This window comes from Lampris incognitus, chromosome 11 (genome assembly GCF_029633865.1).
Source record: "Lampris incognitus isolate fLamInc1 chromosome 11, fLamInc1.hap2, whole genome shotgun sequence".
Classification (NCBI taxonomy): domain Eukaryota; kingdom Metazoa; phylum Chordata; class Actinopteri; order Lampriformes; family Lampridae; genus Lampris; species Lampris incognitus.
This window is the reverse complement of record NC_079221.1, coordinates 13,069,818-13,095,156: the sequence shown is the minus strand read 5'-3', so window position 1 is coordinate 13,095,156 and position 25,339 is coordinate 13,069,818. Positions and strand designations below refer to the sequence as shown.

General features: G+C 52.7%; 1 protein-coding gene across 1 annotated transcript in view; it reads left to right on the top strand.

The window, feature by feature from the left end:
• Nucleotides 1–4,692: 4,692 nt before the first annotated feature.
• bcor (BCL6 corepressor) overlaps nt 4,693–25,339 on the top strand; it is a 28,287-nt gene continuing 7,640 nt past the window's right edge. The window contains 7 exon segments of the mRNA XM_056289887.1: nt 4,693–5,676; nt 15,396–15,477; nt 15,783–18,902; nt 21,179–21,235; nt 21,851–22,013; nt 24,571–24,644; nt 24,676–24,937. Of these exon segments, the coding sequence (XP_056145862.1) occupies nt 15,475–15,477; nt 15,783–18,902; nt 21,179–21,235; nt 21,851–22,013; nt 24,571–24,644; nt 24,676–24,937 (3,679 nt within the window). The 5' untranslated portion in view covers nt 4,693–5,676; nt 15,396–15,474.

The window sequence follows — 25,339 nt, the reverse complement described above, 5'->3', positions numbered from 1 at the left end:
CTCTCCATTTTCATTTCGACTTAATTAGGTGTAATAGCGCGCGAGCTGTTTCCAGTCTGGAATACAAGGGACCTTTAGCGCGGAGTCCGCCCCGAAAGAGTTAAATTAATCTTGTTCACTGCCGCGCGCGCGCGAGGGGGCACACACACAAGCACACACCCACACGCGCGCGCGCGCGCAGGCTGCCACCGCCCCAGATAACAGAGGGGAGCCTCTCTCTCCCCAGCCAGCCTCCGCTAATCGCAGTGGCACGAGGGAACGGGGAAGTGGAGTGCCGGCGGCCTTTTACAGCGCTGGGCTTTTATTGACGCTTTGTGTGTGTGTGTGTGTGTGGGGGGGGGGGAGCGGGGGGGCGCAACTCATTGAGCCTGTGTGTGTGTCTGTCGGAGGGAGAAAGCTGTAAAGAGCTGTGTGTGTGTGTGCGTGCGTGTGTGCGCGCGTGTGTGTGTGTGTGCGCACTACGCTAGCGGAAAGCAGAGCGAGGCGGGGAACTGGGAGGGTGGGTGGCGAGGTTATGAGCGGAACTTGACAGAGCCCGACAGACGAGAGAGGGAGGGAGGGAGGGAGAGCGCAGGGGAAAGGGAAGGAGAAGGAGGGAGGGAGGGAGAGCTTTGACAAAGCTACCGCTGTCCTTAAAGAATTGTTTGAAGGTTTTATTCCTTCTCCGTCCGTTTTTGTTTTTTGGGGGGGGGTGTTTTTTGTTTTGTGGGATCTCCGCCTGCAGATCCGCGGTCGCCGTGATGTATTGCCTTGGTTATCTTATGCGTTACACTGATCGATTCTATTGACGAATTTAGCAAGAGTATTGATTAGGGCTTCATCTGTAAGGCTATGTGTGCGTAGAGCTCCAGTGAGCGGGTGGAAGGGAGGGAGAGAGAGAGAGAGAGGGAGAGAGAGAGAGAGAGAGAGAGAGAGAGAGAGAGCAATATTCCTTTTAATTCAACTCAGTTACTTTTCTTGCCATGCTGTACATGTACGTGCGCATGCTGTACATGTATGTGCACGTGTACATGTGTGTGCGCACGTGTACATTCATGCGCAGATCCGAGCATAAACGACATAAAAATAAAAACAAGGCGAGATAAAATAAAGTGTGTAGTAGGTAAATGAACGGATTACTACACACAGAAGGTTCCGTATGTTAACCTTCCTCCCGCACGCTCCTCCTCACCCCTCTCTCCCACTCCTTCCTTGCCCTCGCTCCCGTATCGCGCTTGGCTGCGCGCCAGGCCCGCCGTGGCGCGCGGCGCGGCAGGCTGTAATTATCCCCGGGGAGGCGGCGCACTAACGCAGCGTGGCGCGGCTGTGGGGAACCGGCTCGCCGCGCGCTGGCGTGCTGCGATGTGAGGCGCGTGTGCGTGTGCGCGCGCGCGTGTGGCGCGGCGTCGACGTTGTTGAGATTAAAACGAAGGGCGTGTGTAAGTAAGGCAGCGCGGGCCTCGCGTAAGCCACCGGGTTTGACGGTCGCGTGTGTGCAAAAGACTTCGCGCTTTACGGTCACCCCCGAGTACGGCGCGGGGCTGTGCGTGCGTGCGCGCGTGTAAGTAGACCTATACGTTGATTGGGCCGCGTGTGTGCGTGCACGCGTGCGTCGTGCAGCAAGCGATCCATAACGATCTGCAGGTGGACGGTGCTGATTAGTACCGGCTGCTGCGGACTGAGCTGCGTGCAAAGAGCTTCCTGCAATCTGAGCCTGCGGACCGAGTGCGTGAGGCTTTTTTTGTGTGTGTGTATGCGCGCGTGCGCGCGCGCAACCCTCGTGTTTGTTTGTGTGTTGGCTGCCAGCCCTACCAGGATGTGTGTCAGCGAGCGAGCGAGCGGGAGAGTGTTTTTGTGTGTGACTGTCTTTGTTTGAGGAGAGCGTGTGTATATTTGGTTAAATACGCTCCCGCAGCGCGAGCTTGCCTGTACGTGTGCGGGTGCATGTACGCTTGCCCTTTGCATAGGCTGCGTGCGTGCGTGCGTGCGTGCAGGTCCTCGCTCCAGTGTCTGATTGCAGCAGCAGATGGCTGGAGCGCTCTGACCTCCCATAGTGTTGCTCTTACGCACCGGGCCGGGGCACATGCACGCGAGCGTGCCTCCGCTGTTTTGGTTTTTCACGAAACACACCCGCACCTATGCCTAATTCCCTCGCGAGGCAGAGAATACGGTTGAAGGAGGTGATCACAGATGTGGCGTGTCTGAGAATGTTTCGTCACCATTCGCAACATGAGACTTTCAAAGGCACATGCTGCTCTCAGACTGAGTTTTCAAACCACAAAGTTCACACACAGTCGTAAAAGTGCAGTCATAAAAAGGCCTTGTGCGCTCCAGACCTCAAGCAGTATGTGTACGTGCATATGTCTGTGCGTGTGCGTCTGTGTGTGTGCGTGTGTGTGTGTGTGGGTGTGTGTGTGTGGGTGTTTGTTCAGTGGCAGAAATCCAGTTTGCCCTGTGGTTCCTGAGTGTGATCCATTTTACAGTGAACGAGGCAGAGCCATTTGCCTTCTACGCCCTCACGGCCGTGGCTGGGGGGAAGAGAGAAATTAGACGGAGAGAGTCTCACTCAGGTCCCGTGTCTTTCCATAAACATGTTTTGAACTTTGACCCTGATAGTTAGCCTAGGGATGGCCATCGGTGTCTGTATTTGTGAACGCTCCATGTCATGGACTTTGGTGCGTCTCTAGATTCTGTCCCAGTGACCCGTCTGGCCGTGACTTTCATCCGACTCGCCTCCGCTTAGAGACCGTGGTTTAGCTGGATCGGGACCAGTTCACTTCAAGTCATCAGCAAACTGGATTCAAGATCATCCCATTCACAAAGGAGGTACACTTAAAAAAAACGAACTCGGCCCCACAACTTATTTGTTGTTTCTAAAACGAGTTAATCGCCACCGTCCTGCCACATGAACGCGATGCATGCCGACGTATCGATGAATGAGGACGTAATTGAGGACACACACTCGGCTCTAGTTTAACCCTGCAGGTTATAACCCTTAACATCCGGCCTCCCAGACCCTTAGCCTGACCTTAACCACGCCAAACCCACACCGTCTGTAATCTGATAGCACTAAAATGGATGATCTGAGGGGGTCGCCTCAATTAGGTCCTCATTCTCTGACACGGTGGCTCGCATTGTATTGTAACGAGCATGAATGAGTAGACTCGCTGGCCCTTGGCTAACAGGGCGGACCCTTTAGTCGACTGGTTAACGTGGTTGCCCGTGGGAGACCCAGGTTTGTGTCCTGGTCTAGGGCGGTTCCCTACTGCCCCCTGGGTTCGCTACAGTACCCATGTGACATACCGTTGGCCCTCAACATGTGGTGGGAACTGCAGGTAAACTGGATATAAACGTTGTCAGGTCATATAGATTAATTAGCCTGAAGTAAACCCAAATGACGTGTGTGTGTGTGTGTGTGTGTGTGTGTGTGTGTGTGTGTGTGTGTGTGTGTGTGTGTGTTTTATACTGAGTCTTGCCTCGACAACTCTGCGAGCCGCTGAGCAGAGTCCTTTATGTCTCCTCTCGCCAGACCTTTGGACAATTAGCTGTTGGACATGTTTCGCTTCCCAGAATATGTGTGTGTGTGCGTGTGTGTGTGTGCAACTCCTAGTTTCACCAAATACACCCAGACTCTCTTGCTAGCTGCCCTCTCGTTCCTGCACCTACTCTCTCGCTCTCTCTCTCTCTCACACACACACACACACACACACACACACACACACACACACACACACACACACAATCACACACCTTAGGCTGGATATTCCTCCTCCTCCCTCACTTGACATGGGAGCCCTAACAGATGTGCTCAGCCTCGCTCGCCTCGTCTCTCTCTCTCTCTCTGTGTATGCTCAACCTCTCTCGTTCCGTCTCTCTTTCACGCGCGCTCGCACACACACACACACACACACACAGATTGTCTCTGTACCGGGTCATATCTTACCACTTCACCGTAGGTGGAGAACACGTCGCGTGGACCCAGAGCCCACATCGCAGCACCGTCAGAATAAACGGTCCGCCACTTGGGTCGGGAAGGTTTCGTATTTGATCTCTTTCGGCAAGGTATTTATAGTGTGCTCATATACGTATGAGCCTTGTGACCATTTGGGATAGAAGTAATGAGTAGGCTAAGCTATACCACCGCCCACCACTATAACGTCTTACAAACGTGGCTGCACAATACACCTTTCATTAATTTATACCAAATACCCCTCCATTCTTATTAGAATACTCCTTATGATGGTATACACGTGATGTATTATACACCGCAGGATATCGGCTGGTACGGCGTGTTACGCTGCCCACGTGACGTGGGGCTGTGGTTTGATCCGGCGACAAAAGTGGTTCACAGGCTCCCAAATGAGCATTTCCGATGCCGCGAACTCGCTTCACTTCTCTCTTCCGCCGACCCGAGCACCGCAGCCCGTCCTCCGCCGTTGCGTGGAGAGGAGTTTCCAATTAACACTCCCGCCCCGCATACACCAGCTAATAGCCATGTTCTCTTTCTTTTCCGTCCGTCCGTCTGTCTGTCTCCCTGTCTGTCTGTCTGTCGGCGCCGCTGCTTTCGCTGCCATAATCTATTCCTGTTTTGAAGTTTACACGTGTGCGTGTATGCGCGCACACGCGTGAATGTGCGTGCGCGTGCGCGTGCGTGCGTGTGTGTGTGCTGGAGGTTTATGGTAATTGCGGTCTCCCGACTGGCCTTCTGGGTAGAGTCTGCGCGAGTGGGAGTTGAAGCGAGTCGCTCGGCTCGCTGCATTCAACCGTTCGGTGCGGCACTCCCCGGTGTAGCGCTCCGCTCGCACGCCACACGGTCCGGAGCCACGGCCGCGCTGCTTCTGGTTTTCTACTCATCGGAAGACAAAAAACCACACACACACACGTACACACACACTCACACACACACACACGCACACACGCGGGACGTCAGCGCCATTCGGAATACGCGGAATTGGACCCCGTTCGGAGGCGACCGCCGGGAGCGGAGAGCGGCCATGGAGCGCGGCGTGTGAGAGAGAGAGAGAGAGAGAGAGAGAGAGAGAGAGCGAGAGAGAGAGAGAGAGCGGGAGAGAGAGAGAGAGCGAGAGAGAGAGAGAGAGAGAGAGCGCGGAGGCTGTTGGAACGGCGTGCTCCGACCAGACCAACATGGCGCTGCCGCTGCTGCTGCGAGGACCGGGAGAGCCGAATTAATCCCCGCCACCCCGGACCCTTCCCTCATCACACCCGGGACCCTCCAACCAGCAAGGATCCTTTTTTTGTCTTTTTGAATCTTTCGGAATTTGTCACTTCTACGATCTGGTCTTTCTTCTTCCGCTGGTTTCCCTCTCCGCGCAGGATTGTCGCGTTGCCCTGTATGGTTTTATGGAAATCCAAAGTGACATTTGCGAGAAAACAACAAAAAAAAAGAGAGAAAAAGTCCGCTGAAGAGATAATGGGGAGAGTTGCCTGTACGCAGCAGATATAGAGAAGAAGAAGAAGAAGAAGAAAAAAAGGAGTTGTTTTATTGAACACATGCTTTAGTTCGGTGACAAGTGGATAACCTGTTAGAGGTGTCGGCTTTAGGACAGACTGGCCGGAACCAGGCTGCGAGTCAACGTAACGCACGGATCAGCGCTCTCGCACTTAACTTGGCAAAACAGGAACAAGGCGTCGAGCTGGGTGCAGAGACGACGGCTGGAAATACTGCACACTACCCAGGTGAGGCGAAATAACGACCACAAACCCCAACCGGCCAACCGAGCTACGCGTCGGGTCGCTCGGGGGGGGGGAACCCCCACAGCACGCGCAAAGAAATCTATTCTAGTTTTTAATTCGCGCGTGCGTGCGTACGTGTGCGTGCGTGTGTTAACGAACAAAGTTCTTCGTTAGCGGCGCAAGTCCGGGGCCGGTGTGATTGAAAGGCGGTGTGCCGGAGCCACAGCCTGCGTGCGTGTCGTGTGGACGGAAAGGTTCCACTTCTCAGAAGGGCGCATAGGGTGGTCTTTGTGCGTTTCGGCGGGGCAGCGGCATGCGGTTGATAAATAACAGAGCTTTAATGATCTTGGCCTTAAACCGCTGGCCTGTCAACGGGAAAGACCCACCAGTTCTGACCGAGGCGAGAAGAACTTGGCCAGGGATTCTTATATATATATATAGATATATAGATATATATAGATATATATAGATATATATATAGCTATATATCTATAGCTATATATATATATAGGTATGTGTGTATGTGCTACTTCACTAGAAAGTGACACCGATTTTGTCCGTATTGGATATCCAGGCTCCGTTGTGACGAACTTAACGCGTAGCCGATGTCTAAACGCGTGCGCGCGCTTGCGCTTGCGGCCATAGGCGTGTGTGTGTTGTGTGTGTGTGTGCTGCGTGCGTGTGGCGTGTGCTCGCGGGCTTTCTGCGCTAAACAAGGTTAGACGGGATTTCAGCCTCGCCCTGGATGCCGAGGGGGAGAGCGGGCTGCTCCGTTTTCCGCACGGTTTCAACTCAACCGGAGGGCATCCCCGCGATGTGGCTCATAAGCGAGGGGGGGGAGGCGGAGGAGGTGGCGGAGGTGGTTTTAGTCGTCCTATATAGAGATCCTCCGAGAACCTCGGTGTCGACTTAGATTCGATGTAGTCAGACAGGAACAGTCGTTGCTGCGTGTGGCGGGTGGAAGACGGACACCCTGCCGTCCTGTCATCACCTCAGCCACCATGTCACCATGCCCTGCAGGTGTTGTCCCGGATGACTGTGCGCCACGGCTGCAGTCTTCAATGCCCCTCTTGTTGTCCAACTGTTGTGTTCCCACTGCTTCTCCAGTTGTTGCCTCGTCGTCCGCCGCGCAGGGCAGCCAGCCCCTCTGTCGCTGTGCCGAGTTCTCCTGCAGCCTCCGAAGCACTAATTAGGGGACGCTCTCTTACGACGATCGATCTGTCTCATATTGGCCGGTTCCAGCTCATTGACGAGCTTAGTGAGGGAGCCGGTTGGGGAAATAAAGCGTCCAGTTGAACCCGGTACGCCGCCCAATAACACTCCTCACCTAACGTGGCGTGCAAGGCAGCATGGCCTCGTGTTGAGGACGTCGGGGGGGGGGGGGTCCCAGCGACCTCCAACAACTAACATTTACTCACATTATGGTAATGGGGGCTCCGGTTTGGTGTGATAGAAGAAACATGCAGGCCTGGTGTTTGTACGAGCTGCAGATGTTCGGTAGAGTCTGAGGTTTGGGTAGGCTAAACGCCGAAATCAGAAAAGATGAGCTCATATTTTTCTCTTTCTTTGGCTGTTTGGTAATATTGTGTTGCCTTCACGCCAACGAGAGGCGAGATAAACAGCGTGGCGAACGTGCGGGTCAAGTCATTCTGGTCCCGTCCTTCTCGGACGTGGTGAACTTTCACCCGGCTGTGTAACGACGGCTTGGTTCCCTAAAATCTCGAATGGCCTTTAATGTGTCAATGAGGCATAGATAAAAGCACGCGGACGCTGGCGGGAAGGGAAGGCTTGTAAATTTGTGTGGCCGGGGGGGTTTATTTATAGTGGATCCCACCGGGCCGCTGAGCTCCGGGAGGAGGATGACGTGTTTTCCAGGTGTCACAGTGAGCCGCGGCAGGCAGGCAGGGGGGGAAGTGACGCTGGCTGCAGATTGACACGCGTACGGTTTTATTTTAGACGTGACGGATCGCACGGATCTCAGTAAACGCGGTTTGAGATACGCTGGCTCCCGGTCACGCTGGGTTTGAAGGAATGGGGGGGGGGTGACGTGTCTTTAGGCAGCGTCCCCCCCCCCCAGACTCAAGACCTGCCGTGCCACGGATGTTCCGGCCTGTTTGTGCCAGTGTGTCAGTGCGCGTGTGTGTCTGACGGACAATCAGTCGCAACGGCCCCGGTTTTAAACAGATTAACCCTCGGTTGACCGTCCTGACACACGCGGGTCCGTTTTGATCGCTTTTAACCGACTTGTTTCAAATTAACAAAGCGCTCCAATGTCAGAAGTAAGAGAATGCACCAATCAGGCAATTAATGTTGTTGCGAACTCGGGGGGGGGGGCGGGGGGGTTAGCCGGAAACCGCCGCATCCGAGACGGGAACCCGGGTCACCCCGCGTCACCCCGCACCACGGGCGACTCCATTAACCAGTCGACTAAATGGTCCGTTCCGTTAGCCAAGGGCTAGCGAGTCTACTCCTCCGTCAGCTTTACAGTATTTTATCTATGAATCGCGCTGAGTTTATAATTAATACGCCATTTACGTTCAGTGAAATCTATGTTGTGTTGGGATACACAAAAAAAATCCCACACAACAACAACAACAACAACAATCTCGACACCGGCGCGGGGCCCGTGGTTGCTCATGCGAGGTGCATGTGAACAAAAGCGGAGGCGCGCGGAGAGATCTGGTTTCCACGCGCTGCACGGCTCCCGGAGGAGACGTCACGGTTTGATTGAAGCTGTGCTCCGTCCAGGCCTCCCGGGAGCCACCGGCGCTGAAACGAGAGAGCCTTTTTTTTCTCTCTCCCTCCCTCCCTCTCGCTCTCTCTCCCTCTCTCGCTCTCTCCCTCTCTCGCTCTCTCTCTCTCCTCCACAAAGCTTTTTGTTCCGCTGAGGTTTGGAGCGCACGGATCACTTCCCCGCAGAGAGACGTGTCACCGCCCCGCCGGGCGCAGCGGCCAGCGCAACCCGGCAGAATAAAACACACGTAACACCCACACAAACTTCATTAACTGCATTTGCATAGCCGCTTCCGAGCAAGAAACGCGGCGCAGGCTGCTTTACATTCGAAAGAAGCGTGGGCAAAAATACGACACGAAGTGGGTTTAAAAGTGGTTGTGAAAATGCATACACATATATAGATTTACATATATAGATAGCGTCTGTAGATAGCGTACACGTATATAGATAGAATAGTCTGATTCTGTTAACACAGAGCATCATGGATACACAACACGACTGTTTATACGAAATGACGTAAAGAGTTGTAGCTATTACGAGCTTTACGGTACTTTCATCGCCTGTTTTTTCGTACGCGCGCACGTGCGCGCGCGCACACACAGAGCGAGAGAACCTTGCTTTAAGTTTGTAACATGAGGCAGGTCTAGTGCCGACTACACGCTTAAATTGAGTATCCAACATTACATGTTAATTACATCATATCCGCCCCCCCTTTTTTTCTCCCCAATTGTATCCGGCCAATTACCCCACTCTTCCGAGCCGGCCCGGTCGCTGCTCCACCCCCTCTGCCGATCCGGTGAGGGCTGCAGACTACCACATGTCTCCTCCGATACATGTAGAGTCACCAGCCGCTTCTTCTCACCTGACAGTGAGGCGTTTCGCCAGGAGGATGTAGCGCGTGGAAGGATCACGCTATTCCGCCCCCCCCCCAGTCCCCCCCCCAAACAGGCGCCCCTACCGACCAGAGGAGGCGCTAGCGCAGCGACCAGGACACATACCCACATCCGGCTTCCCACCCGCAGACACGGCCAATTGTGTCTGTAGGGACGCCCGACCAAGCCGGAGGTGACACAGGGATTCGAACCGGCGACCCCCGTGTTGGTAGGCAACGGTATAGACCGCTCCGTTCCCCGGGCGCCCCATTTACATCATATCCTGACCAGACGCTTAACGTTGTGAAACCGACGCTTTAGCAGCGGTTCAGCTAAGCTAACGTTAGCTTGTCTGAATCACGCGTTTAGCTAACGGACGACCCAGAAAAACAAAGCTGACACATCAGAAACGCTTAGAAACGTTTATCTAAAGATTGGTTTGTTTGAGCAGGTTAAAGGTGATAGAGGACGTCTGACTTACATCTGTGTCCTGTGAAATCCTACCTGGGCGAACCCACATGGCCAACACCAAGCGATAAGTACAAAGGAGACGCTAAGTAAGAACATAATGGTGGTGGGGGAGGGGCGGGGCGGGGCAGAAAAGATGTTGACCTTTTTTTCAAACAGTGACGGCTGACAACCATTTAAAAAACGCAAAATCTTTAATGCCTTGCAACGGGCTAAATAATACGAGACCGGCCGTCCGTTTGAGTGAATGAGTTAGAGAGAGGACGGGGTCCTGCGGCCCTGTGCGTCCAAAAAAAACGGCCCGCATGTATCCAGCTTGTCTATCAGCCTGTGACGAACCGTCGGTCCTGTTCTTTTCGTTGACGGCAGGCGACGTGACCAACTCGAAACCGCGTCCCCGTTGCGCCTCCGCCCCGGTCCGAATGAAGTTCTCGTTCAGGCGGGTAAGTGACCTTGCTGTGGCCCGTAGGAAGAGAGTTTTCTAGAATAACGATGACACATCATCACCTCGCTCCTTCCCGTCTCTACAGGCCCCATCTTGATCAAGCGGCCTCGTTTGTTTTTAGATGGCGGTGCCTCGGGCATCTATCTGACGAAATCTGCCAGACAGCTGATGGTGATAGTTTATTACACCGCCGCTCCTCCAGGTCTTTACGGATCCAGGAACGAGTTATTTGCAGGCCGTATGAAGGCTATATATAGTAGGCTGTACTTATAATTCGGAGCCTACGGTGACATTGATTTAGCTTCCAAATACTCTTTCAGGCTATTTACCACATTAACTAAAACTAGCCCCCCCCCGTCCGAAAAACAAAAACAAAAAAATAAACAAAAAACGACACGTATATCGGATGTTCTGATCCTAAAAACCTAATTCTCCCGATCTGATTGGGCCGTAACGGAGGCAGGGGTGGCCGGTCTTCGCTTTATCGGGCTTTTAGGTGATTAGAAATGTTCATTTGGTGAAACTCTCGCATTTCAAAGAAAAGTCGAGAAACCCTGATAAATGCGAGGCGACTCGTATATGCGCATCCCTCTTTACAATCGACCCCTTCGGAGACATAAAGGCCCATTTAGTCCTCCATTGGCGTGGGATGAATAGGACCAGTTCAGCAGTGGTCGGCCGTTCTCTAGTGACAGCACGGGGCCACACACACAATGTCGCCGTTGTTGACGGCCGTGCTGCCGAGGCGGGGGGGGGGGAAGGGGGGGCTGTCCCGTGTACCGACTTGCATGCGGCTGTGTATCGGTCCGAGAGGACGCGGGGCCTTGTTTACAACCGCCCGCTAATAATGTGACAGCTGAGGACCCGCCGTTGGCTCCTCCTAGACTCCCCTTCACTCCCTCGCTGCAGCCAGCCAGCCCACCCTGCACCCTCCAACCCCCCCCCCCCTCTCTCTCTCTTTCTTTCTCTCTGTCTCTTTCCTCGACTCTCCACTCGGATGCACACATTAGGGAGGATGTATTTGGGGAGAGGGGGGGGGGGACGCATAAATTGTTCGCTTGTAGTTAGCATGGCTTTGGTCTCAGCTAATTTACCGAGTGTGCAAAAAGAGAGACGTGCCTTTTTCCGAGATTTGCTTCCGCTGATTTATGTTTTTGTTCACCGGCGGTATGTGCTGCATTCCTTCCGTTTTGGACGCGCCGCGCGCGCATGCACGCACACACACACACAGCGCCGGGGTGGTGTGTGTGTGTGTGTGTGTGTGTGTGCATTTAATCCGTGTTTATCCCCACCCCACCCCCGTCGCTGCGGAGATTATCCTGCGTCACACTGCATTTTTTTTAGAGTCGATCGGCGCTCTGCGCTTCAGAGAGAGAGCTTGGCGGAGCGCCAGGGACAAAGAGCAGGAGGGCGCCTACACTCCAGCTCACTTTATAGCACGGCCCGGCTCCGCACGGCTCCTCTCCGCCGCCCAGCAAATAAACGTGTTGTTGCAGGTCAGAAACCCAACGCATTTTGATGACCCGGGGGGGGGTCCACGCATGTGCTGTCAGTTTGCCAATGCTGATTGGCGCCTGTCTCTCTCGCAAATTTGCACTTCGGCACGCGCACGCGCACACACACAACGCGCCGCACGCAACGAGAAGCGGGTCGGCCCTGGTCGGTGTTTGCTCCGCCACGTATCACAGGTCAAAGAGAGTTCAAGTCCCGACAGTGAGAGGAGGCTAGAGAGCACTCCATTTTCTCACTTTTTCTCTCTCTCTCTCTCTCTCTCTCTCTCTCTCTCTCTCTCTCTCTCTCTCTCTAGCGCCATTCTCTCTTTCTTTCTGTCTGTCCCTCCGACCGTTTCGCGCCTCCCTCCCTGCAAAGCATTACAACAGCCTACAACGACTGGACATGCAGGGCCCCGAAACACGCTAAAAAACACCCGGTGGTTTTCGGTTTAATGGTGCGAATCGGGCTCCGCTCCAGCGGTCTGTTTTATAAACGCAGCCCGGTCCGCCTCGCTCCTCCTCCTCCCCCCCCCCCGCCCGCCCGCCTGCCCGCCCGCCCGCCCGCCTGCTCGCTCGCATTGCCGGCCAGTGTGATGGATTGGATGGCCGTCGGGAGTTGTTTGTTGCACAAACTATTCTTAGCAGCAGGGATGGGCGTCAACGCGCTCTGCCTTTTCCTCCCGTTGAACTCTCTCTCTCTCTCTCTCTCTCTCTCTCTCTCTCTCTCTCTCTCTCTCTCTCTCTCTCCCCCCCCTCCCGCTCTCTCTCTCTCTCTGACGTGCACATGGCATTTAACAATAAGCAGTCGGATTAGTACGTCGGCGGTGTCGTCACCAGTGACCAGCGGTGCACACGGCGGTATTTTTTACGCATTCGCGCGGGTGTTTGCGCATGAGCTTGTGTGCAAAATGGCTCGCGGTGCAACACGATAGGCTGTCGAACTGGTGGCGCGTTGACTGACGTTACTTGGGAGTTCGGATGAACTCCGCGCGATATGCCAAAGGACGCTTTCGTTTGCCATTCGCGAGTTGTTCCTGTTGCAGCGTCAAGCGCAGAAAACAAAGTTGAGGCAGGTTTCGACCCATAATCTTAGTCACTCTACTAAAACTGCGCAGGTCTCTCGGTCCCTCCAGCGGGAGAAAATACGTCCGCACAGTCAAAGTATGGCCAGTGGGGTTTTTTGTTGTTGAAGGGACCCAGGGTCACGCAGGGCACAGTGATAACGTCTTGACACTCAGGCTCCGACGGAATAATTTTGGCTCTCCTCTCACGTATCTTGAACTGTATCTCCACATGCGGCCATCTTGCAGCCTCCAATATAACGTGTCTGATGTTGCGCTGAGATGTGGACAGTCGAGCAGAATACTCTCAGCTGTGGCCCTTTTATTTTTTATTTTTCACAGGAATATTCATTTTTAGTATATTGTTTTTCTTAATCTTCCATCTCTAGTGAGCTTATAGGCTCTTGAGCTTCTCTTCAAGGAGACCAAGTCTGTGAAATAATTTCCTCTGTGTGTGTTCGTGTGTGTGGGTTGTGTATTTGTTGCACGGCCTGTATGCCAGTGTGGGAAAGGCTCTCAACGACCATGTCTGTTCGTCCAGTGGAAACACACAAGGGAGGCAGAGCGTTTTAGTTCCGTCACATGCGGATGTTGTTGAGGCCGGCTAGGCCGCCGAGGGGGGTGGGTGGGGGTGGAGGGGTGGTGATGGCGGTGGTGGGGGTAGCCAGGCGGCCGGGAGGGTGATTAATGGGCTGGAGGTCACGGTAATAAAAGTGGCGTGCCAGCGGCTCAGAGGCGTTTCTTTCCGATGATGGAGGAGCAGAGTCTCACTGCTGCTCTCAGCACTGCCGAGCTCCACCGTGCTTCACTTTACTATATTAGGGACCTTTCTGCTCTCTGTCGCCCACCTCATCGTCACATTGGCTCCGCAGGACGTGGTTTTTTTTGTTTTTGTTTTATATATATATTCTTAGTTAGTCATCATGACTTTGTGACATCCACTGGTTGGTTATGCAGGAGTAAACAAGATAGACTTAATGTGGAATGTGGCTTCATGCTGCAGCCAAGACATGTCTGTGTATCATCTTATCAGTTGCCCACAGTTGGTTATAGTCTGTGCTATCTGCTTGCATTTCTGCAAATAACATGGCTGAAGCCTGTTTTGTTGGAATTTGCCCATATAGGGGTCGTCAAAGTGTCAAGTGATTTAACATGTTAAATGTTAAAGTTGGCATGTAACGGATGGGATTCTCCAGTGGTAGAACCACTGTTCATAGATTGTTCATAGACTGTTCATAGATTGTTCATAGACTGTTCATAGACTGTTGATAGATTGTTCATAGACTGTTGATAGACTGCTGATAGACTGTTCATAGGCTGTTCATAGACTGTTTATAGATTGTTCATAGATTCTTCATAGACTGTTGATAGATTGTTCATAGACTGTTGATAGATTGTTCCTAGTCTGTTCATAGATTGTTCATAGGCTGTTCATAGATTTTCATTGATTGTTCGTAAACTGTTTATAGATTGTTCATAGACTGTTCATCTGAGAACAATCTATGACTAGTATAAAGACAGCATAGTTTTAATGCCAATGACAACTAAATATTTAAAGGTTCAAATTCAATTGGTGCACAAACAGTCACGGTTGTTTTATTCTGAAACCAGTGAAAATCTCTACAGTAGATTTATCAACACAATTTTAATCTCCATTGACTCGGCAGACAAAGAAAATGGCGAGAATTTGAATCTGGAGGTGAGCGTTTGTTTTGGTGTTTATTTCATTATTCGTCTTTAAATTGGGTGTTTTCACCCTGCTGGATTAATCTGTTAATTGAGCATTTCTGTGTGTGTGTGTGTGTGTGTGTGTGTGTGTGTGTGTGTTTTCTTTGTCTCGCGCATATACTTCCGTTAAATGCATGCGCGTGTTGTGGTGTGTTTGTTGATCCGAGGCCCCCGTGTTGGCGGGCGGTAAATGGTCTCCCACCACCGCGCTCTCTGATGTCTAATCTTCCCTCGCTCCGCTGGCTGAGGCGCGGGGAGAGAGTAGGTCAAGGAGGGTACAGGGAAGAAAAAAAAACGTGCAGAGAACGTGACTGAAGAGATGCACGTCTAACCCTCTGGGTGGGCGGGAAAGGGGCCGTAAAGGGGAGGGGGGGTGCTGAGGGCTGTTGACGGATAGGAGGGGAGGAGGAGGACAAGATGGGGAAGGGGGGGGGCAAGTTGTGCTTTAATCTCCCGTCACTTCTTCAGCAGGGCAGTGTGGGCATCTGTTTTGTGTGTGTGTATGTGTGCGAGTGAGGATGGGAGGAAGGGCAATGGTATTTCTAGCTGCTGGCGTAATGCTCTTCTTCCGTCGCACCTTCGCTTCTCTCTCGCTCTCTCTGTCTCTCTCTCTCTGTCTCTCTCGCTGTCTTGTCTGTCTCTCTGTCATGGTAGCAACATCGTTCTGACATCTGTTATGTACATACGACGTTTCACAAGAATGCAACTATTAGTGATCCTGCATGTTTATTTTCTTGTTACGCGTTAATATATGTGCCATTTGTAAAAACTCGACATTTCATGTTTCAGAACTTTTAGAGAACACCGATGCGCAAAGAGATTGTCTGCCGGAGCCATTAGCCTATGTCAGGGCTGCTGCGCGGTGCGTGGTGCATAAGGCGTTTGTGGCGCTGACTGCTTGATTTCTGTCCGTCTCCACAGGACAACATCTGTTCGTGATGTCTCTGCTGAGAAACCAAGCAACCTGGAACTAAGACAAGAGAACCACATCACGCAAAATATGGCAAGTCCTCCCGCTCTTTATCATCTCCGTTTACACCCTGCTGACACAGGACTCACTGTTATCTGTCAATACACACACCCTCTGTTTTTATCATGTGCATGCAAGCATCTAGCTTTTGGATTACAAGACAACCAATTGCTTGTTGAATTTTGGACGTGTTGTGCAGTGATTATTCTGCTGAAGAGTTGTGCACATTAGAATTGGTCATTTAAACTAACAATAGTATTTAAGGGATTCTCTGAGTTGTGATTTTGTGTCAGATGAACTTGTAGGACAAGTCTAGAGTAATTTCTTTTTTTCTGCAGGTGGATGCAAGGTTAACGCCGCTGGCAGCTATGGGGCTTGACCGAGGGACTCTAATGCGCGACGGTCTTCGCCTTCACAGTGGGGTGGTGTACCCAGGGATACGAGCGCTGCCAACAGAGAAGAGTCGTGAAGGAGCGGCTCTCCCCCTCGGGTATGGAAGGGACGGTCTCCCCGAGCTCATTTACAAGCCTGATGGCTCTATGGACAGTCGCAAGCCCACCAATGGATACCTGGGCCTCTACAAGGGCACCCCGCCACCCCTCCACAAACCCATGCTGGTGCCTGGGGCTGAAGGCCTCGGCCTTGAGCGCAGAGGAGTGGGCCCGGGTGAGAAGCCGTCTGAAATGAGCTTGGCAGGCCCTGGTAGCAGCTACCTCCGTCTGCCTTGGCTCAGCCCCTACCATGAAGCAAGCATGTATCCCTTTATGGAATCCTCCAAGTACGCAGCTTTGAACATGTACAAAGCCTCCCTGCTCAGCCAACCAAGCCCCTATCTGCCCCAGCACCTGGCCTACCAGTCTCTGTGTGCTGCCCAGGGCAGCACTGTGAACCCTGCTACCGCAGCCTCTACAGCTGAAAGGCTCTACTATATGTCTCCCTACCCTCCCTCCCCCATCTCTTCCCCCCTGGTGGCTCCTCCTATGAGGATCCCCACTGTTACAGTGGCCCCCACTTCTCTGGTGCACTGCCAGGACAAGGGGCTAAATGTCGGCTCTCCCTATGGACAGCAGCTCCACCAACCATCCTCTCTCCCTCAGCACCAGCAGACCATCGCTGACAGGGACAGATCTCCCAGTAGGTGCAGCAAACCAAGCAGGCCCACCTCCAGTAAGGGTGCCAGCAGCAGCAACAACAGTAGTAATAGTATTTCTAGTGGTGGTAGTAATGGTGCTGGCAGTAACAGTGGTGCAAATGGCAGCAGCCTTCCCATTGATTCTTCTCCTCATGCCTCTTCTCGCCTCCCCCAGCCTCCACCTCCTGCTCTCATTGACAGTTCCCTGGACTTACAAAGACCAGTTCCTAGAATAGTGCAGCCACCCACCTCCTCCACCTCTTGTCTATCTGCCTCCAACTCCCAGTCCATGTCTCACTCATTCTCTGTGAGCAGTATGGCACCAGAGCAACCCTCTCCAGCACGGCCAAGTCCCCACAAACCCAGACCCAGAGATCCGGCTCCTGAGAGCAGAGGTGAGAAAAGACCAAGCAGGTCCCCCTCCAAACCCAACTTTGAAAGGTCAGCCACCAAAGACCCAACAGAGAAGCCCCTGGACTTGTCTGGGAGGATGCTTGAGTTTGGCCTTCCACCAAATGGATTCTCTGTCAAGATGGATGCTTTGGCTCCAGGGATACGCTATGGACTTCCCCCCAGCCGAGAGCTCTTAAAGGAGACCCTGTCGATGTCTCCTCCTTCCCTCCCTCCCTCTGTGGTCAGCAGCACTTCCTCCAAGGCCTCTGACAGGCCAGAGATAATCAGCACTTTACACTCATCCTGGGTGGTGCCCACTCCCTCTCCTTCCCACACACAGCACACCCCCGGCCTGCCCTCCTCGCCACGACCCAACCCAGATATCTGCCCTCCCCAAGCCAAAGTCTCCTCTCCCTCTGTCATCAAACACAAAGGCTTGGAGAGAGTCCTCCCCCAGCAACGCAGTTCGTCTTGTCCCAGGATAGGAGAGCCAAACCATAATGTATCCTCCTCTCTGGTCACCTCCAGACCCCACTCCCCCAAACCCAATGGTGATTGGGCCAAACACAGCCCCAACCACTCAGAACATCCTCCAGTTCTGGGTCATCACAGAGAAGCCACAGAAAAGTCCTCCCAAACCTCTAAGAGAGGAGAAATGGCTCCGGAGGTGACCTCATACAAAAGGCCCTGTCTGGAGAATGGTCATCCGCCAGATCACCTTTACCTTCCTCAGAACAGTGCATACCTGAACCACAGTTTGGCCTTTGCCAACAGATATCTGCACTACTCAATTCCTGATGGCATGGCCCTCCACTCACTTCCTTTGGCGGGGAAAGGCCCTGTCTACCCTCACCCTGTCTTGTTGGGCAGCAACAGTCTTTACCCAGCTCACCTTGCAACCAAACACCCCATACCCTACCACAACCTCCCAGCCGGCCCTGGAGGGGAGTACCTCACCTATAACTCCCAGGAAATGACCCATCCACTGATGCAGCCACACACAGACACCAAGGCCCAGGAAAGGGGCGATGTAAGTGTCAAGCCCAGGGGACCAGAGAAGCCCAGGGGCCCTGTCAGTGAACATGGAGGTCACAGAGACCGCCACGGTGGGATGGAAGTAGGGGAACGCAGCCAAATGAAACCTGAGAGGGAAGCGGGGGAGCTGGCTGGTAATCAGGCAAAACCTCCCTCTTCGTCTGCATCCTCCAGAGAGAAGATTGTTTGCATCGACCTTGTTCACTCAGACACAGACATGGAGTCTACCCCTCCTGTACCCGGTGTTAAGATAAACCAAAATGAATGTTACCACAGCAACCAAAATCAGACAAAGGGTGAATATGAGCCAAAAAACCAACACCATCCCTCCCATCATCCCAGTCACACCAGTCAAAGCTCTATTGTAAAGCCCAACCACAGTGACAGGCAACTAGAGACTCTTTTTACAAAACCAAGGCTGTCCCTGGATACTGGCTGTCCTGCTGTGACGTCCAGCCCACCTCCCAGATCCCCAGGGCAGGCCCACTGGGTCGAGAAGAGTCCTGAGGAGCAGAGCCCTGCCTCAGACCCTGGAGACCAGGACCAGAGCACCTTACGCTGTGCCCGCACCTCCGGGGAGCGCAGCTCTGGAAAGGAGCCAGGAGACGGGGACCGGCGAGCCCCTCTTCATCCTATCCAGAGCTACACGGATGTAGACAAACACGGGGAGCGTGAAAATGAGACAGAGATGGAAGACAGTCTTGTTGACCTAGAGGAATCTCATGGCGAAGAAGAGGAGGAGGAGGGCAATCAGACCTCATCCAAAAGCTCCCGGAGATCCAGCCTGGCAAAGAGGATAGCTAACTCCTCAGGCTATGTTGGCGACCGCTTCAAGTGTGTCACCACTGAGCTGTACGCTGACTCCAGCAAGCTGAGCCGTGAACAGAGAGCCCTGCAGGTGAGGCCGTTAACACGTGGGTCTATATCGGGCTCTGGGAGGGAGTGGGGAGGGCCTGGGGGAGGTGATTTCAAGCCGAGACTTCTGTAACACATTTGTTTCGATCACAAACCATCACAAGCAGAAATCCAACCCGAAACACTTCTGTCAGCCAGGGACGCTTTCTCACCCCATATAATTTTCACAGTCGTTGGAAATGTCTGTAGGATGAACGCCTCGTGACTTGGCTGAACTACAATTTACAACACAGTTTAAAATAATACAGTTGCTGTCATGTTATTGCCATGGCCAGAATCCTGTCCTACCCCTTAGTCCGCCATTGGCTGTGTAATGGAAAACTCCGGTATTTTTTAACCTAAGCCCTTTTTTTCTTATCATTAGGAGTCAAACCGAGTGATGAGTAGCAGGATCTTTTTAAATTGGTTCAATATTGAGCAAGGTAGCATCAGCCATCTGCTGCACACCAAGCTGCAATGTAGTCCTTCAGGCCAGTAGTACTTGCCAGATTACGTCCACTAAAAGAGCTCTTTTTTTCGGCACTATTAGCCTCAGAATGTTTTTGAGGAGGCTGAAAACCTTCCATTATGAAAAGACAACCCTTGTACAGTCAGTCAGTGCAAATGATAGACCTTTATTACATTTTCTTTTTTTGCACTTCTCTCTTACTCTCTTACACTTCCACTGTTGTCTCCCTGCAACAATTCACTCCTCGCAGGGTTACAGGGGGAGACTTCTGCTCCAGGTTAGAAATGGATTGATAGCTGTGTAATTCAATGATCAATATTGTAGCTAAGGCTCTTAAGACACCACTCATAACCTTCTAAGCATGTTAGCACCCAAAAAAAAGAGCTATTTTAATGGACGTTTTAATGGACGCTTGTTGATGCGCGGCAATCAGCTGATGCTAGCTTGCGTAGTACCAAGCCATTTTAAAAGATTACGCTTCCCATCCCTTGACTCCCAACTATAGGGGGGAAAAAGGGCTTAGGTTAAAAAAAAGAAGAATGCCAGAGTTTCCCTTTTAAGCATGTGCAAAGACAAGTGAAGTCCTTTTCGGCGGTAAGCCGGCTAGATGGAGGGCAGTTCAAAGATTAACCAAGACTGCCGTCTCTGTATGGTGATTAGGGAGCGGCCAGAGTAAAGGTTATTTCGTGGTGCGGCGTGTGTGTGTGTGTGTGTACTTGTGTATGATTCCATATATGCATGTGTTGTATGTGTGGGTGTGTGTGTGGGGGGGCTTGGGGGCTAAAGCGTGTCAGTGCTGACAGCGCCATAGAGACGTATAGTAGGGCAGCGTGACTGTGTCAGCTTCACGGATCGCACTGCCTCTGGCTATGCTTAACCCATAGGTGAGCCGAGAGGAGAGGGGTCGCTGTGTGCTTAAAAACCGGGGGCAAAACCCTCTCTGGGGCCCCGTGTTAGGTTACCCGCTTCTGCCACCCCCTCCACCCCTTAAGAACACCAGTCCCGCTCTGCCTGGTCGCCATCCCACACCATAACACCCCCCCCACCCCCTCAACTAATGCACCCCGGCTCCTCAAACACATCACACGACGTCTAGGAACACATACAGGCAGATGCCCAATTCCCCAAAAACGCCCCCCCCGCGGTGTGCCACCAGCCGTTCAGCTCCGTTTCACAAGCCTGCTCAGCCAATTTCTTTCTTTTCTTTTTTTTTTTTTCCCCCGGCGGCGATCTCTTGAGTCGTCTGCTCGAACTTAAAGAGAAGAAACTTAAATAAGTGAGCCGTGCGCTGTTTTGTTCTACGGCGCGGCGGCTCCGTTAAGAGGTTGCACATGTCTGTCATATGTTGCATATGTTGTTAACACACCCTTGAATCCTGTGGTTTGTCTGTGTCATGCTTGCTGATGCAGAGCTGCGACGCAAAGCTATCAAGTGCTCTAATGTCTGGACATTTACACGTTGGATCAGTTTATTTGGACATAAAGAAATTCATAAACAAAACGAGACGGCTGAAATAAATGATCTCGCCCCCCCCCCCCTGTTTGGAAGCAAAAAAGCCGACTTGGAACACTTTTTAAAAATTTGCCTTCAGTTCAGGGATCATTTGATAGTTTTGCCGTTGCTAATTATTGACCTGTTGACTCATTCCATTGTGTGTTGTTGCTTTTTGGGAGCCTTCGGATGCCTGTTGTTGACTGTGTAAAGATATGTGGGAGCAAGATACTGAACATAAATCAATAAATAAATGAAAAGAAAACAAAATCATGACATGATGGACAGATATATTGAGCCCCCCCATTCTAATTGCTTAGATGGAAGTCATATCACAAGAGGAGAGTAATATAAGTCAACCTGCTGCTAACTGGGAGGTCAGTTCCTTACTTTTCTTATCACATCTTCCCCTCAGAAAGGCTTTCTCTCCTCTCCTGTCTTTCTCTGCACACTCTTTTCCTCCCCCTGTTCTCTCTCTCTCTCTCTCTCCTGTGCTCTTATTCCGTCTCTCCCCCCCTCCCTCCCTCCCTCCCTCTCTCCCCCTCTGTCTCTGCCTCAGGGCTTAGCCGTATATGTTTCTTAGCCGTGTTCATGTTTCAGGAAGGGAGATGCCAGGAGTAGGCCCCTGAGCGCATGGACTCACAGTGGCTGCCGTAGTCTAACCCATGTCTGGATGCCATGCTTGTGATTTATCTGTCTACTTCTTTGTCCCTTTGTGCGTGTGTGTATGCGTGCGCACGCGCGCGCGTGTGTGTGTTTATTTTTAATTGTTGGCTTTTTTTAAAAGACGGTGTGATTTCTGATGCAATGTTCGCTTCGGTAGCTGTTGAGACCAGATTGAGGTTTAGAGAGGTGTGGTATGTGCGCGCGCGGCACAGGCAGACGTTGAGTGGTTTTCATGGGTTTCCACGTGTGTGTGTGTGTGTGTATGTGTGTGTGTGTGTGTGTGTGTGCACGTCTGTTCGTGTCTATGGGTGTGCGTGCGTGTGCAGCGGGCGATGATGCGGTTCTCGGAGCTGGAGCTGAAGGAGAAGGAGGGCAGTGTGTGTGTGTCTGCCCCGGCAGCGCCGGCAGGACGCGCCCTGGCTGACAGCCAGCGCAGAGAGCGAGCACTGGAGCACTGCCAACACACCACCAGGCAGGGGGAGAGGGAGGGTGAGTAACCCAGCACCGCACACACACACACACACGCACACACACACACGCTCACATGCACATGTGCATAATGTGCGCGCACACGTGTACGTACAGACACAATGGGTGCGCACGCACATGCAGCAAATCCTGAGGCGAGACCAGGTCACTCTAAAAAGACGCTATCTTCTCGCTCACATGAACGCACACACACACACACACACACACACACACGAGGGAGACGGCGCGAGGGGGAGTTTTATTTTCAAGAAGCCTTTTGTGCTTATCTGTGCAGAGAGCGAGAGCGAAAGAGAGAGTGAGAAAGAGAGAAGGGACTCGGGTGGGAAGGAGAGAGGCAGAGATTGCGTGAGCGAACGGGCTGAGAGCGAGCGAGGGAGGGAGGGAGGGAGGGAGGAGGAGGGGCAGCGACTGCGAAAGCAGGGGGGGGAGAAAAGCGGATGGGAGAGCGCAGCGGAAAGGGGGGGGCGTTACTTAGTTGGCTGGGATCCCAGCTGTGTGTTGGAGCGAGGCGGGGGCTGACGTGTGAGCCCTAATTATGGCATTGAGAGAGAGAGAGAGAGAGAGCGAGAGCGAGAGAGAGAGAAGAGAGAGCGAGTGAGAGAGGGGAGGGGCGTGGTGCGGTCATGCCGTGGGGGAGGACAGAGGTTGGGGGGGTGGCGGTGGGGTAGGCGGGCGTAGATTTGGGGGGTGGGGTGGGGTATTGACGCGCAGGATGTTTCCTCGCTGTGGAAAGCGCGAGTGTTGGCTCTGCTCACGTCAGATTAAAAAGTCTTTAACCCATCAAAGTTTTACTGCCCGTCTTTAAAAGAGTATAAAAACTGGCTGGTGTTTAACCAGTCATATCCCCCCCCACACACCCCCCCCCCCCCTCCGGGTTCCCTCTCTCTCTATCTGTCTGTCTTGTCTCTTTCCGTTTGTCTGTCTGTCCTTCCCTCGCTTTCTCCCCGTCTCCCTGCCCCCTCCCCCCCGCCGTCTAATAGCCTTTCTTGTCGAAAAAAAAAAGAAATATTTTATTATTGTTCTTCGTCATTGATTTTTGATTGCATCTCCCATATAGGACATTCTGGATGCATCAATAATTAAGTCAAATGGCTCTCCCCCTCTCATTGGTTCGTATCTGGGTTGAGCATCATTAATTTTTTTGATTCCTTCATTTAAAACAAAAAACAAAACAAAGGCGTCCGCGGTAGGGTAGCGTAGCGTAGCGGTCTAGTCCGTTGCCTATCAACACAGGGATCGCCGGTTTCGAATCCCCGTGTCGCCTCCGGCTTGGTCGGGTGTCCCTGCAGACACAGTTGGCCGTGTCTGCGGGTGGGAAGCCAGATGTGGGTATGTGTCCTGGTCGCTGCACTAGCGCCTCCTCTGGTCAGTCGGGGCACCTGTTCAAGAAGGGGGGAGGGGAATAGCATGATCCTCCCACGCGCTATGTCCCCCCGGGGAAACTCCTCACTGTCAGGTGAAAAGAAGCGACTGGCGGACTCCACATGGATCGGAGGAGACGTGTGGGTAGTCTGCAGACCTTCCTCGGATCGCAGAGGGGGGGTGGAGCAGCGACCGGGGACGGCTCGGAGGAGTGGGGTAATTGGCCGGGATACAACCGGGGAGAAAAAAAGGGGGGGGGGGGACCGAAGAGCTTCGATTCAAGAGCCTCAATGAGGTATGAGTCAGGGTGTGCCTGGATTCAGCCGTTTCTGAATTGGACGTTTTTGAAAAATGAGGAGCAATTTCCAGTCTATTTGTCTGTCTGCCTGTCTGTCTGTCTGTCTGTCTGTCTGTCTCTTCTTCTTTCTTTGTGTCTGTCTCTTGAGCTTCGGATCGATCTGGAGTAGAGCTGGGCAATACGATACTGGTCTGGTGATCTGAGACTGGTTGTGTTGTGGATTGTGGTTGTGGTGATCCGGTGATATAACTTAAACGTTGTCATTCCCTGGTCTTAAAGGTTGTGTTCCAGTAAAGACGGACCGCTTTCTGAACTTATCCCACTGTTTTTAGTGACATGAGTAATGAATGTCTCCCCCTGCTTGTTCGTCAGATCCACGTTACTAATGACCCTTTATCTACGCTTTCTGTTGTGTGTAACTATCTCATGAAAGCACCAGTAGTCACCCGCTAAATATTGTAGTCACATTCTCTATGTGGACGTATTCAGTGAAAAATATCCTGATACTGGGTTTTGTGAGTAACGCCCAGCGCTGGTCTGGGCCTCTGTGATGGAAGACCCTTTTTTACAGACACGCTGATGTGAAAGAGTGACAGTTAATATTATCTAAAAAAAAAGATGTTGGGGCGCCCCGGTGGGTCACCTGGTAGAGGGGGGTACCACGTGAGGCTGAGTACTTCCTGCAGCAGCCTGGGTACGAATCTGGTCCCGGGCCCTTTGCTGCATTTCGTCCTCTCTCTCTCTCTCTCCCCTGCCTTTCCTGTCTCTCTCGCTCGACCACCGCTATAAAAACTAAATAAATAAATAGGTGTCATTGTTTGTTTCTCGCTAAATAAAGAGCTGTTTTAAAATGCAAATCCTCTCTCTCCCCCCCCCACCCCCCACCCCACCCCCCAGGTATTCGTCCAGTTTATGGTAATAACAGAGTTCCAGTTCTGCAGAGGTGCGGGGGCCACAGGGAGCTGCTGCCGGCGGGGCCGGGGGCACGGGAGGGGGGGGCAGGGAAGGCCAGAGGGGAGGCTGAGGGAGGACATTGTTGCACCTCCCATCTTGGCACCGGCAAACGGGCACTTTCCAGAGAAGGTGGGCACTGGCCTGGGAGCCATCAGGAAATGCCCCCCGGGCCTCCGAGCAGAAGAGGAGGAGAAGGAGGAGGAGGAGGCAGCAAGGGAGGAAGAGGAGCGGATATCCCACCCGGAGAAAAGAGCCAAGCTTTCTGCTGGTGAGAAAGAGGGTTCATCTAAATCCCGGTCTGATTTGTTCCGTTTGTCTCTCTCTCTCTCTCTCTCTCTCTCTCGCCGTTGCTTTGTCTCTTGTTCTTGGCCCACGCCTTTTTCCGTTAGCCCCGAAACGCGCTGAGCTCCCTGTCATCCCTCGCTCTGATTTTTCTTTTTTTATCTCACTCTTTCTGCCATCGCGCTGCTCTTCCCCATCAATCCCACCTTAAACCCCTCTCCGTCACAGCCCCGGCTCTCCCTCCGTCTGTCCCGTTCCTCGCTCTGTGTGGCAGCCAGCTCAGAGGGGAGACGAGTGTTTAATCCTGTCTTTGAGCGGAGCGAGAGAGAGAGAGAGCAAGAGAGAGAGAGGGGGGACAGCCATTCTCTATCTTCTTTCAGTACTGCCGTTCCTCCGCTGCGCTTACCCTCCCTCTTCAAAGCTGCTCCTT